This window comes from Panthera uncia, chromosome D4, assembly GCF_023721935.1.
Source record: "Panthera uncia isolate 11264 chromosome D4, Puncia_PCG_1.0, whole genome shotgun sequence".
NCBI classification, from domain to species: domain Eukaryota; kingdom Metazoa; phylum Chordata; class Mammalia; order Carnivora; family Felidae; genus Panthera; species Panthera uncia.
Window position 1 is genome coordinate 14,086,301 of NC_064807.1, and position 13,751 is coordinate 14,100,051.

General features: G+C 36.9%; 1 protein-coding gene across 2 annotated transcripts in view; it reads right to left on the bottom strand.

The window, feature by feature from the left end:
* Window positions 1–388: 388 nt before the first annotated feature.
* ABHD17B (abhydrolase domain containing 17B, depalmitoylase) overlaps window positions 389–13,751 on the bottom strand; it is a 53,318-nt gene continuing 39,955 nt past the window's right edge. For both annotated transcript variants that reach the window (XM_049646548.1, XM_049646467.1), the window contains exons 2-4: window positions 8,818–9,287; window positions 4,554–4,733; window positions 389–1,935 (exon numbers count right to left, since the gene is read on the bottom strand). In XM_049646548.1, coding sequence (XP_049502505.1) covers window positions 1,716–1,935; window positions 4,554–4,733; window positions 8,818–9,284 — 867 coding nt within the window. In that variant the 5' untranslated portion in view covers window positions 9,285–9,287 and the 3' untranslated portion in view covers window positions 389–1,715. The remainder of the gene's footprint in view (window positions 1,936–4,553; window positions 4,734–8,817; window positions 9,288–13,751) is intronic.

The following is a 13,751-nucleotide window of genomic DNA, read 5'->3' on the forward strand; positions in this document are numbered from 1 at the left end:
AGGTGTCTGTGTCCTTGGTTACATACACCATGAAGTCTATGAGGACATGGTTGACTTCCATCTTTATCTGGCACAGGGTTCTACATGACTGAATAAACAGTTGTTGAATGAATGAATGAATACTGAATTGGTATGATCAATATTTTAAATTTAACAGGTAATCAAAGAAAACACTTAGCTACACTTTGGTGTTTATGTTGTACAAAAATAGGAATTGTACAGGCTCCATTAACAATCTTGAGAAGCAAAAAACTCTCTCCAAAAAAAGAAGTGATGATAAAATTTAGAAAACTATAGAACTACATTCTATTAAGATGAATGGTAATTTTTTCCCGACTTGATGGTAAGGGATGGGAAACATGGAAGAAGGCAAACAGGCACAGCTGGGTGGTATATTTGTTGTTTTACTGTTAATTTGACACATCTGAACCAAAGCATTCACAATACTTGATATACTTTGAAGAGAATCATATACTATAGTCTTAGACATAACCACAGAACAAGCAGAACAATTAAAACTACATAAGGCCTTAAAATATATCCACAGTGTGTATTATTTCAATATTCATTCATTTACAAATTAGACTACATACCATTAATTTTATTTTTATTTTTCTTTCATTGTTTTATTCAGGCAGGATTCATTCAAGGAAAGGCAACTTAGTTTTTGTGTGTGAGCTTTGTTTTTTACTACATTGGTTAATATAAAAGTTATGAATTAAATGTTCTCTTATCTCCTGTATCAGGAGTGAATCCATGAAATTCTCAGATAGTAATCTAAAACAACAGGTCCTATTAAAAATAGCCAAAGTGAAAAATGACCAAATAGCCAGCCTGTTTGTGGTCTTGAAGAACATCTAACGAAAGGACTCTCAGGTTTTCTTATAATGGAGAGTACAGCAATTCTATGAGATTAGTCAAAATTTAAAACAACATTGCATACAAAATCATTCTTGAAGCTCTAAATGCCTTTTAAAAAACAAAAATGAGAATTTTAAGTAGTTGCCTCATAGTACCAAACCTATAAATCAGAACTAGTTAAAATTCAGTGCTATCATGACTTCTCATTTACAAGGTAACTAGTTGGTAAATTAATAGATGGCATAAAAATTAAGACTTACATCATTTGTTTTTTAAGGAGAAAATGTATGATAACCAGAGAATACAGAAAATTCAATGTATTTTACAATAAAATAAGTGTTTAAACCTTTATCCCTGTACAACAGGGCTTAGGTCATCTCTAGTGAACTTGCACATTTTCATACAGTTTATTCTATTATGAGTACTTGAATTGTTTTAGATATACAGCTTTTTATTGAAAGAATATTACATTTGTATACCTGGATAAGATTTAGTACATTGAGATGTTTTAAAAATATTTATAAATCTGTTTCTGATATGCAAAAGCATTTGGCAATACTTTTACAGCATTTGATTTTATAGAATTAAAATTTCATACAGTACTCATTTTGATGTTTAAAAAAAAATTCACAGAAAAAATATAAATTACACAGCTTGACTGCATGATACTGTTATTTCCAGTTTCTAGTTCTGGTAATTAAAACCTTCATTAAGTCTGTTAACAAATCATTACCTGTACAATTATGAAGGCAACTGACATGATTTGCAAACAAAACCTTCAGGTTTTATGTTATTTACCAAAGAGTGCAGTTCAGCAAGGAAAGAAAACCCAGTATGCAAATTTACAGAATATTTTACAAATTTACCAGTTCCTGTGACACAAACTGTTTCAACCTTTCGAGGTACTGTCCATAAAGTTCCACATCATTGTGACCTGCCCCTTCAACCCACAGAGGCTCCACAGGTCTTTGGCAACGCTCGAACAATGCGAGGCCATGTGAAAAGTCAATGACTTCATCTTCAGTCCCATGAATTATTAATACTGGGGAGGTTATCTTAGAGATTTTGTCAATGCTGTAAGAGAAGAGAAGGCAGAAGGAAGTCAACGAATTATCTATGAAAAGAAACGTAAAACAAATTCTCTTGTGCCACACCGAATACCAAAATAGTCTTTGAATCAAAACAGAAGAAACAGATGCCTCTTGGATTTCAAATAAGATTTAGAAGTCACTTTACATACTCCTTTTCTTAAGATTATCTGAGGAAGCTAACTTTAGGCACTTCTGTTTCAGGGGAATCATTCAATAGTTACTGTTAGCCTCCTGTACCTTTCTACAATATTGAGCACAAAGAAAACTTAGTTTGGAAGAAGAGGAAACTAAGGACCATTCAAACATATGCTAACTTTATACCTCCCTGCACTCGTATTTTTTTCTGCCTCTTAATCTACTAAAATGACAACAAAATGTTTTTTTGTCTTGTGGCATCAACTCCCTGAAATAGGGAGAATATAAAAAAATACATAATTTTGGAGCTGGGTAACAAATTAAAAGTATAAGAGAAAACCAATTTTAAGAGGATAGAAGATAAAGTGAAGACACAACCCAATTTATACCACCGCATACACCCGAAGGTCAGAAATTGATATGGGGATGAAGGCAGGTGATGGGAGTCTACAGAATCTGTTCAAAGTTTGTTTAGCTCAGAGGCTGACTCGGGGCTCGATCCTTTGAACTGAGAGATCCTGACCTCAGCCGAAATTAAGAGTCGGACGCTTCACCGACTTGAGCCACTGAGGTGTACCCAGAGGGGACTTTTAGAAAGAATCTTTGTTGAAGACCACATCCACTTTAAGAGGAAAGATACAGAAAATAGTGACATGGGGTGGGATCCCCAACTAACTGATATGAACAGATCCCTGTATAGTTAAGCTCAGTCAACAAGCCTTTGTCACCTGCTTCAGGTCCACTCTTTAGTTCCTCTCTTACACATGAACAGACAACGAAGAATTATCAGATATCAGAGAACATTTTAAATATCAGAGATCAAAGCAATTTTAAAAAGGCAACATTGAGACATAAGCTACACAAAGAACTCTTACAAACAAATTTTAAAACTTAAAATTATGACCTTTTTCAGACAGTTTGCAGTTAAGTGCTGCTTTCTTTGTTGGTGTAGCAGAAATTCAAGAGGGAGCTGGACAGAGAATATAAGCTGGCAACAGCATTACCCCAAATACTCCCTACCATTCCTACTGTTCAGTTAGAAGCAATATAATGCACATACCTTCCAATAGACTATTCTCTAAAACAAAAACCCTGAATTAATGTAAAAACAAAACCCTCTCACAGCTTGCTCTGGTGATAAGATCTTATGCTCCCATCATTAGCTTCCCTACAAAAATGACCCCTTACTGGCTAATGATGAAAAATTTGCTTTTGAAATGACCTTCGTTGTTTTTATGAAGAAGCAAGTGAGGACTCTGGCCTTGGGCCCATCTATCATTCACAAAAAAATTCTTTGTATAGCTGCCAGTTGGGGAAAAGAAGCGAGACTGAAATTTGCCAGCTTCTCACTTCTTGCCTTTGCCCTCTGAGAAAAAAGGGCCATCCATTTTTTCCCAATTATGAAGAGGAGCTGGAAGAATTTCCATTTATCTTGTCTTGAGAAGCAGAAGTAGTTCTTTCAAATTTGTATAATACTGTGTGTTTGCAGACTATGCAGTGGCAACACGTTTTAAAAAAAATTGTTTTAGTGTTTATTTTTGAGAAAGACAGAATGCGAGCAGCGGAGGGGCAGAGTGAGAGGCTGACACAGAATCCGAAGCAGGCTCCAGGCTCCGAGCTGGCAGCACAGAGCCCGACGCGGGGCTCGAACTCACAAACTGTGAGATCATGACCTGAGTTGTAGTCCATGCTTAACTGACTTAGCCACCCAGGTGCCCCAATACTGTTTTTTTTCTCATGTTTTTATTTTATTTTTGAGAGAGTGAGAGAAAGACAGCAAGCTGGGGAGGGGCAGAGAGAGAGGGAGACAAGAGGATCTGAAGCAGGATTCGTGCTGTCAATGCAGAGCCCAATGTGGGACTCGAACTCACGGTGAGATCATGACCTGAGCCAACTGGACGCTTAACTGACAGAGCCACCCAGGTGCCTCTAGGATGGCAATACTTTATTCTTAAGACTCAACTTGTTTGCAATTCACTTCTTTTGTAAATCAGCTATCCTTAATTAGACATCATTCACTAATTTTTATGCACACGTGTCTCATTTCTCCTCTACACTTCCACTCTTCCAGTATCATGTCTCACTGAATTGTATCATCCACTAGCAGCTCAAGTCAGAACCTTAGGAATCAAATTCAAGTTCTCTTGTTTTGCATCCTACATTCACTGTGACATGCAGTTCTGTCAATTTTATTTCTCAAATTATCCCCTTATCTCTAATACTACTGGTGCCACTCTCTGGGGTGTGAGGCCCTTAGCACTTTTCACCAGGGTTACAACTGCTCAAACATTACACCCTCCTGACTGGTCTCCTGCCACCATCCTCTTCAAAAACTAGTTTTTCACAATTTCTATAATATGTGTAAAATAGAAGCTCATGGCTGAATGAATCATATTATGGATTCCTAAGTGATGAAAAAAATTCCCGCAAGATTTCTTTGAATTAATTTGGAATATCAATACTTACTTTGGGAATGCATCAAAACAGTAGGTCTTCTTGGTATCAGGAAAAGCGACTCGCATTCCCGAGGTCAAAGGAGAATGAAGAATAACAGCAGCACTCTCATACCGAGCAGCGAGATCCACAGATGGTACTGTCCCTATACTTTGGCCATATATAATCACATTTTCAGGGCGAATGCCATATCTACAAAGTTCAGGAGTTAAAAAAAAAAAATAAAGTGGAGAGTTGGATTGGTATGAAATATTCAATCATTTTCTAGGGACTTAATCTTATAATAGAATGACTCAGAATGAGACCATGTCAACAAATTTATATTTAAAATATACACTTTCTTAGCCATCATTATCATATTTAATGCTATAATAATATCTGTATTCTTAGCATTTTTCATCTGTTTCATCTTTTAGAAAAATAATGGCTGAGGTCTTTTAAAATTTTAAACTTAATTCATTATATCATTTATGCAATTCAATGTGGCGTATTTTTTACTAAATGCTGAACATATTGTATAATTGATATTTTAATGGGTTGACACTTCATAGACATTTACCATCTATCTTCCATTCAAAGTAACAAAAAGTTCTTTGTCTAGATATTAAAAGTGGCTCATTTTATTTTCTGAAGCCAGTCACAGTGATGAAAATCTTGACATACAGTTACTGTATGTTATGAATAAAAAATATGTATCATTTTAGCCAAAAGCAAATTACTACTTTTCCTGAAATTTGCCTTTATTTGCTCATAGAAATGGACTAATGATTGGAAAGATAAACAGATGAATGAGAATTCCAAATGCCTTATGATTCAGTTAATTATGAATAGACTTCATGCTAAAACCTCAAGAGAACTGCCTTACCCCCTTTAAAAATGCTGCAGATTTAAATGTATCAACTCACTGATTCAATATCAGGTATATACTATGCTTCAAGCACTGTTTACTGCCTATAGTACAATTGTCCCAACTGTAAAGTACTCCAAGCAGAGTGGAGGTGCTACGGGAGCTAATAAATACAGAATTAAGGGTTAGAGTGAGATCAAACATGCCCTTCCACTCTAGAAATCTGAAAGAAGTCACTTCTGGATGGGAAGGGCCACTTGCACAACAGCCTCTGGTCTTCTGAAAAGGTAATGGAGCTTTTCAAGTATCGGAACACAAAAAAAATAGCAAGACAAACCCTACGTGCTTCCTCTGGCCCTTTCCAGGGGTGCAAGACTCTGAACCATCCAGGTAATAATGACCATCCATAATTTCTTCCAATCAGTCCTATATAAGCATTTGGATATGTCCCAGAGGTTGGACATATCTACTCCAGACTGACTCCAAATGTAAATAAACTCAGAAAACCCTTTTCTTTAACAAGACCTAGCTGCACATATTTCAAACAGTGAAGAAATTTTATGAAAATGAACATTTGCAGCACAGCATTAACTCTTGAGGCTGTAAGGCTGCCGTTAGCTGAATCGCAGCACTGTTGGTGGCAACTATGGATTTTAGACTAATGCTAGCAATGGCAAGGCTCCAGAGTAGAAGCAGCTGCCAGTTTAGCAGAGAATTCAAAGCAATAACAGAATTTCAGAACAGTACAAGTTAGAAAGGACTTCAGAGACCATTTAATCTAGTTCAGCTGCTTCCTGAGCAGATGTTTAAAGTCAGAGTAAGTCAGAGGCAGATCTATAATTAGAACCCAGGTACCCTGACTCCCAGTCCAGCGCCTTTTCCATTATAGCACGCAGATAATGAATTCAAAGACTATTGGACTATTTAGAAATGTATCTATTCTGCTCTTGTTCCTCATTCATCAAGTATGCATGATCATTAAGTATGTTTAAAATTGTTTTTTTTTTTTTAATTTTTTTTTTTTTCAACGTTTTTTATTTTATTTTTGGGACAGAGAGAGACAGACAGAGCATGAACGGGGGACGGGCAGAGAGAGAGGGAGACACAGAATCTGAAACAGGCTCCAGGCTCCGAGCCATCAGCCCAGAGCCTGACGCGGGGCTCGAACTCACCGCGAGATCGTGACCTGGCTGAAGTCGGACGCTTAACCGACTGCGCCACCCAGGCGCCCCTAAAATTGTTTTTTAACATTTACTCATTTCTGAGACGGAAAGTGAGCGGGGGAGGGGCAGAGAGGAAGATACACAATCTGAAGCAGGCTCTAGGCTTAGCCGTCAGTACAGAGCCCAACGTGGGGGCTCGAACCCACAAGCTGTGAGACCATGACCTGAACTGAAGCCGGATGCTCTGCCAACTGAACCACCCAGGCGCTTCAATCATTAAGTATGTTTAAAAAGATTAATAATCAAGACTAGAAATCATTTCATAAATATTTCTTCAAATTGATATCAGACAAGATGCAAAATAAAAGTTAACCACTTACAAGAGTGGATTTTTTTTTTTTAACATAGGCAGAGAACACTCTATTGGATTCTAGTGTGTTTTGGTTGAATAAGTTATCTTTTCATGTTTTTGAGAAGCACTAACAATAAAGGCTATCTGCTTTAACTTAGCATCCTTAAAAATTGTACTAATCCACTGAAGTTGTACTTTAAAAGAGTTATATCTCAATAAATCTGTTATTAAAAATATCTATTATCATACTTTCCTGACAGGTATTATACTCCATTCAATTGGCTGGGTCTGGAAAGTGCGCACTCATTTATTTTGGTTTGTAGGACTGAGACGATTTTGACTTTGGTCATTTAAGGCAGTTTTTAAGTTTATAAATTTTTATCATTCCCTGCCCCCTCCCCAACTATTTATTTCTTATACTACTTATCTATTTTTTCCTACTTGTCAGGTATGTTTTCATATAATTGCAAATGATTTAAGAATCCCCTTTATATGGACCTCAGAGACTATAGTTTTATTGTATCTTAGAGTAAATGTTTCCTTTTTTAAAAAAAATGAAATATTTTGCAAGAGAGAGCGAGCATGAGCGAGTAACGGAGGGGCAGAGAAAGAGGGAGAGAGAGAATCCTCAAGCAAGTTCTGTGCCATGAGGACAGAGCCTGATATGGGGCTCGAACTCACAAACCATGAAATCACGACCTGAGCCAAAACCAAGAGTTGGATGCTTAACCCATTGAGACCCCCAGGTGTCCCAAGGAATAAATGTTTCTAAAGGTATTTTCTAACAAAGGTTATGCCTGCTAACAAAATTGAGGTTCTAATCGAAACCATTAATATTTAAACATTAAATTAGAAATGGTAAATTTTCTTTAAGTCCTTTAGCTTTAGTCTAAAATACTTTGGGGAAGTCAGGCAGCTTTTCAGGAGGTAATATGAAGAATAACTTGAGCTCAGGTATCTTTATTTATTGTACATGAACCATTTGATTAAAAAAAAACACCTGAAGTCTACAAAACTGCAATGTATTTCATGAAAAATTTCTAAGTATCTTGGTGATTAGGAAAGATTAAAGCAATTTCTAGTTCCCAAAAATGTATTGTTATAACCAAGGAATAACTGACATGATAAGAAAATCTGCTTAAATGATTTATCATAACATTACCTTTTTTTTTTTAGCTTAAGATCATCTCTCCAAATTTTATTAGTCCAGAATGTAAAGTAAAAAATCTCACTTTTACAGAATGAATACTTTAAAAATAGTTCCAATAAGGTATCTTTGAGTCACATTGTCTAAGAGATTGTTATAGAAAATAACGCAAACTCAGGACTCAGGCTTATAATTCACCAAAACAATCCAGTCTTACACTCTTAAGTAAATGATTAGCTAATCAGTGTTTATTCAAATCAACATTTTTTCTTTATTTTAGAGAGAGAAAGTGCAAGCAGGGAAGAAGGGCAGAGGGAGAGAGAGAATCTTAAGCAGGCTCTACATTCAGCACATAGCCTGAAGTGAGGCTTGACCCACAACCCTGGGATTGTGACTTCAGTTGAAATCCAGAGTCAGATGCTCAACTGACTGAGCCACCCAGGTTACTCTGAATAAAGATTTTTATATCACACTCTAGTAAGTTTATAAAACCAAAACTTGTCATTGGCTTAAATTTTAAAGAAAATCACCCACGGGCACTAACAGACACAAATTAGATCTGTGTAAAAACTTTACGCTGTTTGTAAAAATTTTTAATTACATTCTAAGAGCTTAACTCTCCACAGGTATATTTTGGTACGTATAATCTCTATTTACTACTTCAAAACATGTTATGTTATAAAAACTACTTTTATTCTTTTTTTATATAAAGCAATTTCAATTAAACATCATAATAAATGTGGAAAATACTCCCAATCACCATTTACCTTGTCCTAAGAGCAAGCCAAGCAGCTTCTATATCTGCATAGAGGTTCTTCTCCGTTGGTTTCCCAGAACTTGCGCCATATCCAGAATAATCATATGAGAATATATTACAATTAATCCGTGATCCCAGTCCTATGTAAAAGCTGCTCATCTGACCAAGATCAACAGCATTTCCATGTGAGAAGAGTAAAGTGTACTTGGCATTGGGTGAACAGCGCACAAACATGCAGGCAATTCTGTTGCCTTTACTGGTTCTAGTCATGAAACACTCAATAGCATCTTTTTCCCTAGAAGAGTACTGCCAGTCTGCTCGTTCTGATAGGTGTAAAGTCCAGCGGCTTCCACTTTCATCACACATCAGTGTATATGTTGGATCAGGTGGCAAAAATGCTAATTTTGAAGCAATTTTCCCAGGGCAAGGTGGACAGCAGAAGAGGCAACATAACTCACTGAATGAAAGATTATTCATCTTCTGAAAAAGAAAAGGAGACAGTAAATGTTTTAATTACTAAATATGGATTCTGCATTTGCATACAATAGAAGGTTAAAACAGAGACACCAGTAAATTCTACTGGTGTTCAGTGTCTACTATTATTTCAAGAATCCTCTGCCCAAACACATTTTTTGGCATCTTTCTAGAAATAATTTAAATCCTGTGGTGAGGCAAATTTTCCTGACCAGGAGACACTCAAACAGTACAGGATGTTTCAAATAGTAGTTATTATATATTATAATATTTAACCAAAACATGAAAATATGAAGAGTAGAGGTGATATTTGTTACTTCTCCACCGATAACAACATAGGAGGTGTGAAGTATCATTAGAGTAGCGCACAATTTCTGGGTTAACTTAGTGAAAATTCTCAGAATCTCAGGAAGAAGCTAGATATTTAACATGATAGAGTGAAGATATAACAATATTGCATGTATTATTCCTTTTTAGTGCTTACAATTTGTCAGGCATGGGCTACATATTCTATGTGTTTTAATTCTCAAAACAACTCTGTATGTCAATCTAAGAAACCTATACAAGATTCATGCAGCCCAGATCTGACACCAGACTCAACCACTGTCTTTCACCCTGGGCTACACTGCCTCAGAGGCTCAGAAAACTATGTCTCAGAAGCCTGTTGTTTTAGTCATGGTGCCAGGGGAGCAAATCATGTATAAGACTTTGAAATATGTCTGTATGTAATTACTGCCCAAATTTAAAAGGCTACAATATAAAGTCCATTATGGAAAAAAGGTAAAATCTGCTAAAATTTTCTCCTCTTCTATGGTTAGATTGGAAGGAGTATAAGATTTGAAGTCAGAGAGAGCTGGGGTGGAATCCCAACTCTATCACTTACTAGCTGTTTGCCCTTGGGTAAATTATTTATTTTACAACCTTCACTGTCTTCATAAGTAGACGAAGCTAATACCTTCACTGAACAGAGTGATTGTGAAGAACAAATACAATGCTTATAGTTTTTTTTACTACAGATATAGGTGGCACACTTAAGGATGGTCCACTTTCCCCTGTCTTTTTAAAATATTAATATTTTTAAAGTTTCTAGCTGATATTAAGCCAGGAACAAAACTAGAGTAATTAATACTTGTTTCCCTGCCAGCATTTCTTTCTATCTTGTCCTTTCTCAAATTCCTATCCTTTTTAGCAACAGGTGACCATTGCTTAGTTCCAGGAAGAAGGCATTCAAAACACCTTCCAGAGATCTGGTGACACGTAATTTTTTACAAAAAAAAATCTAATATAAGGACAGAAAAAAATGTCTACCATACCATTATGCCAAATGTAATTACATAAGAGAAGAAATTACCTCAAGAGACTGACTAAAGTAGTGAGACTATTCAGAAAGAAAGAAATGACCTTTATATCCACTACTCAATCAAAATCCAAAATCTAGTTTATATGCTCAATACGAATATACTGATTTCCCAAAATCTAATCCATATGCTCAATATACATGTGTTAATTTCCCAGTGTAAACTAATTAGGTAGAGAGAATAAGAAACAGCACAGATAGAGAAACAAGGATAGGAGAGATTAAAAAAAGCTCTCTAAAAGAGGAGTAAGAGAAGGGCAGAAGAGTGTCCGCTGGATATTAGAAAACACTTTTACTTGCTATTCTACCTTTATTTCCTTTTCAACCTTCAAAACAAATAAAGCCTGAAGGGAAAATAGTCTGATAGAACAGAAATGACAATGAGGTATCATCTTTAGTGGTAGCTCTAATTGGCTCCCTGAAATATTGTACTCAGAAGCATTTTGAGGGCATGCCCAAGGCTTGGTAGGCAAAGAACGTGTAATAAACTAGTTATGTCTACTATAGAATTCGGCTATGAATTAACCTGGTCATGAGGATACAGGACCTGGTGAAGAGGATGGCAAGAAAGAAAGCTCAAAGGGTCAGTTCGAGAGGGGACAACCTAGGGAAAAAAACAAAAAGATGAGGTTGGGGGCACCTTGGAGTCGGTGAGGTGTCCAACCTCAGCTCAGGTCATGATCTCACAGTTCAAGCCTGCTTCAGATTCTGTGTCTCCCTCTCTGTCTTCCCCTCACCTGCTCATGCTCTGTCTCTCTCTGTCTCAAAAATAAATAAAAACATTAAAAAAAAATTTTTTTTTTAATTTCTATCAAGAATAAAATGTTTTTCCTCAGTAATTTGTTTAGTTCTGATTATATTAAGGTTATTTGTTTTACTTATACATTTTTTTAAGGAAGTCTATGTTGCTCTCTCATTCCTGTTATTAGAAAAGTGGTAATTTGCAAGTTATTTGGTGGATACCAGTTATCTGGTTTAGGGCAGCAGAGGAAGGAATAGTTTCTGCCACCACCATTAAGAAGGTCAGGTTGTCCTTTCATTAGACTAGACCCTGGCACTGCACCTTTTCTCCTGCTTCTCTCCTTTGGTGTTCATCCCCAGATTTATTTCAAAATTACTTTTTCTTAACTTATTTTCAAGAGAGAGTGAGAGCACAAGCCTGGAGGGGCAGAGAGAGGAGAGAGAGAATCCCAAGTAGACTCTGGTCTGCCAGCACAGAGCCCCACACGGTGCTCAAACTCACAAACTGTGATCATGACCTGAGCCGAAATCAAGAGTCACGGACGCTTAACCAACTGAGCCACCCAGGAGCCCCTCTTGATAGGAATTTTAAAAATCATTGAAATATCTTGCTAAATTTAGATAATTTTAAGTCCAGTGTGTTTTATGTAAAAATCATCTGAGTAAAAAATGTATCATTTGCCAGTTATTTCTTGGCAACAAAATCTTGAGGAGACAAAGCAGTGAATAATGATAAACATCTGAGAGTACACAACAGCCATAAAAGACAAACAACAAATTAAGTAATTTAGAGCAGAACTTTTAGACCAGACATAACAAAGATTTAAAATAGGGTACCTGGCTGGCTCAGTCAATGGAGCATGCAACTCTTGATCTTACAGTTTTAAGTTCAAGTCCCACGTTGGGTACAGAGACTACTTAAAAATATTTTTAAAATTTAAAATAAATTAAAATAAACCTGTTAAAAAAAAAAAAAAAGAACAGGAAAAGACCTATCTGACCTCAGCCGTAGCAATCTCTTACTCGACACATCCCCAAAGGCAAGGGAATTAAAAGCAAAAGTGAATTACTGGGACCTTATGAAGATAAAAAGCTTCTGCACAGAAAAGGAAACAACCAACAAAACTAAAAGGCAACCAACAGAATGGGAAAAGATCTTTGCAAATGACATATTGGACAAAGGGCTAGTATCCAAAATCTATAAAGAGCTCACCAAACTCCACACCCGAAAAACAAATAACCCAGTGAAGAAATGGGCAGAAAACATGAATAGACACTTCTCTAAAGAAGACATCCGGATGGCCAACAGGCACATGAAAAGATGTTCAACGTCGCTCCTTATCAGGGAAATACAAATCCAAACCACACTCAGATTATCACCTCACGCCAGTCAGAGTGGCCAAAATGAACAAATCAGGAGACTATAGATGCTGGAGAGGATGTGGAGAAATGGGAACCCTCTTGCACTGTTGGTGGGAATGCAAATTGGTGCAGCCACTCTGGAAAGCAGTGTGGAGGTTCCTCAGAAAATTAAAAATAGACCTACCCTATGACCCAGCAATAGCACTGCTAGGAATTTATCCAAGGGATACAGGAGTACTGATGCATAGGGGCACTTGTACCCCAATGTTTATAGCAGCACTCTCAACAATAGCCAAATGATGGAAAGAGCCTAAATGTCCATCAACTGATGAATGGATAAAGAAATTGTGGTTTATATACACAATGGAATACTACGTGGCAATGAGAAAAAATGAAATATGGCCTTTTGTAGCAACGTGGATGGAACTGGAGAGTGTGATGCTAAGTGAAATAAGCCATACAGAGAAAGACAGATACCATATGTTTTCACTCTTATGTGGATCCTGAGAAACTTAACAGAAACCCATGGGGGAGGGGAAGGGAAAAAAAAAAAAAAAAGAGGTTAGAGTGGGAGAGAGCCAAAGCATAAGAGACTGTTAAAAACTGAGACCAAACTGAGGGTTGATGGGGGGTGGGAGGGAGGGGAGGGTGGGTGATGGGTATTGAGGAGGGCACCTTTTGGGATGAGCACTGGGTGTTGTATGGAAACCAATTTGACAGTAAATTTCATATATTAAAAAAATAAAAAAATAAAAAATAAAAAGAATACTTGGGCTGTGTCTCTTGATTTCAGCTCAGGTCATGATCTCACAGCCCTGAGACTGAGCCCTGCATTGGGCTCCAAGTTGGGTGTGTAGCCTGCTTAAGATTCTCTCTCTCCCTCTCCCTCTGCCCCTCCTCCTGGCATGTGCTCTTTCTCTCTCTCAAAAAGAGAGAGAGAGAGAGAGAGAGAGAGAGAGACAGACAGACAGACAGACAGTACTTAAAGATGAAATGCAAAAGTGTCCTAA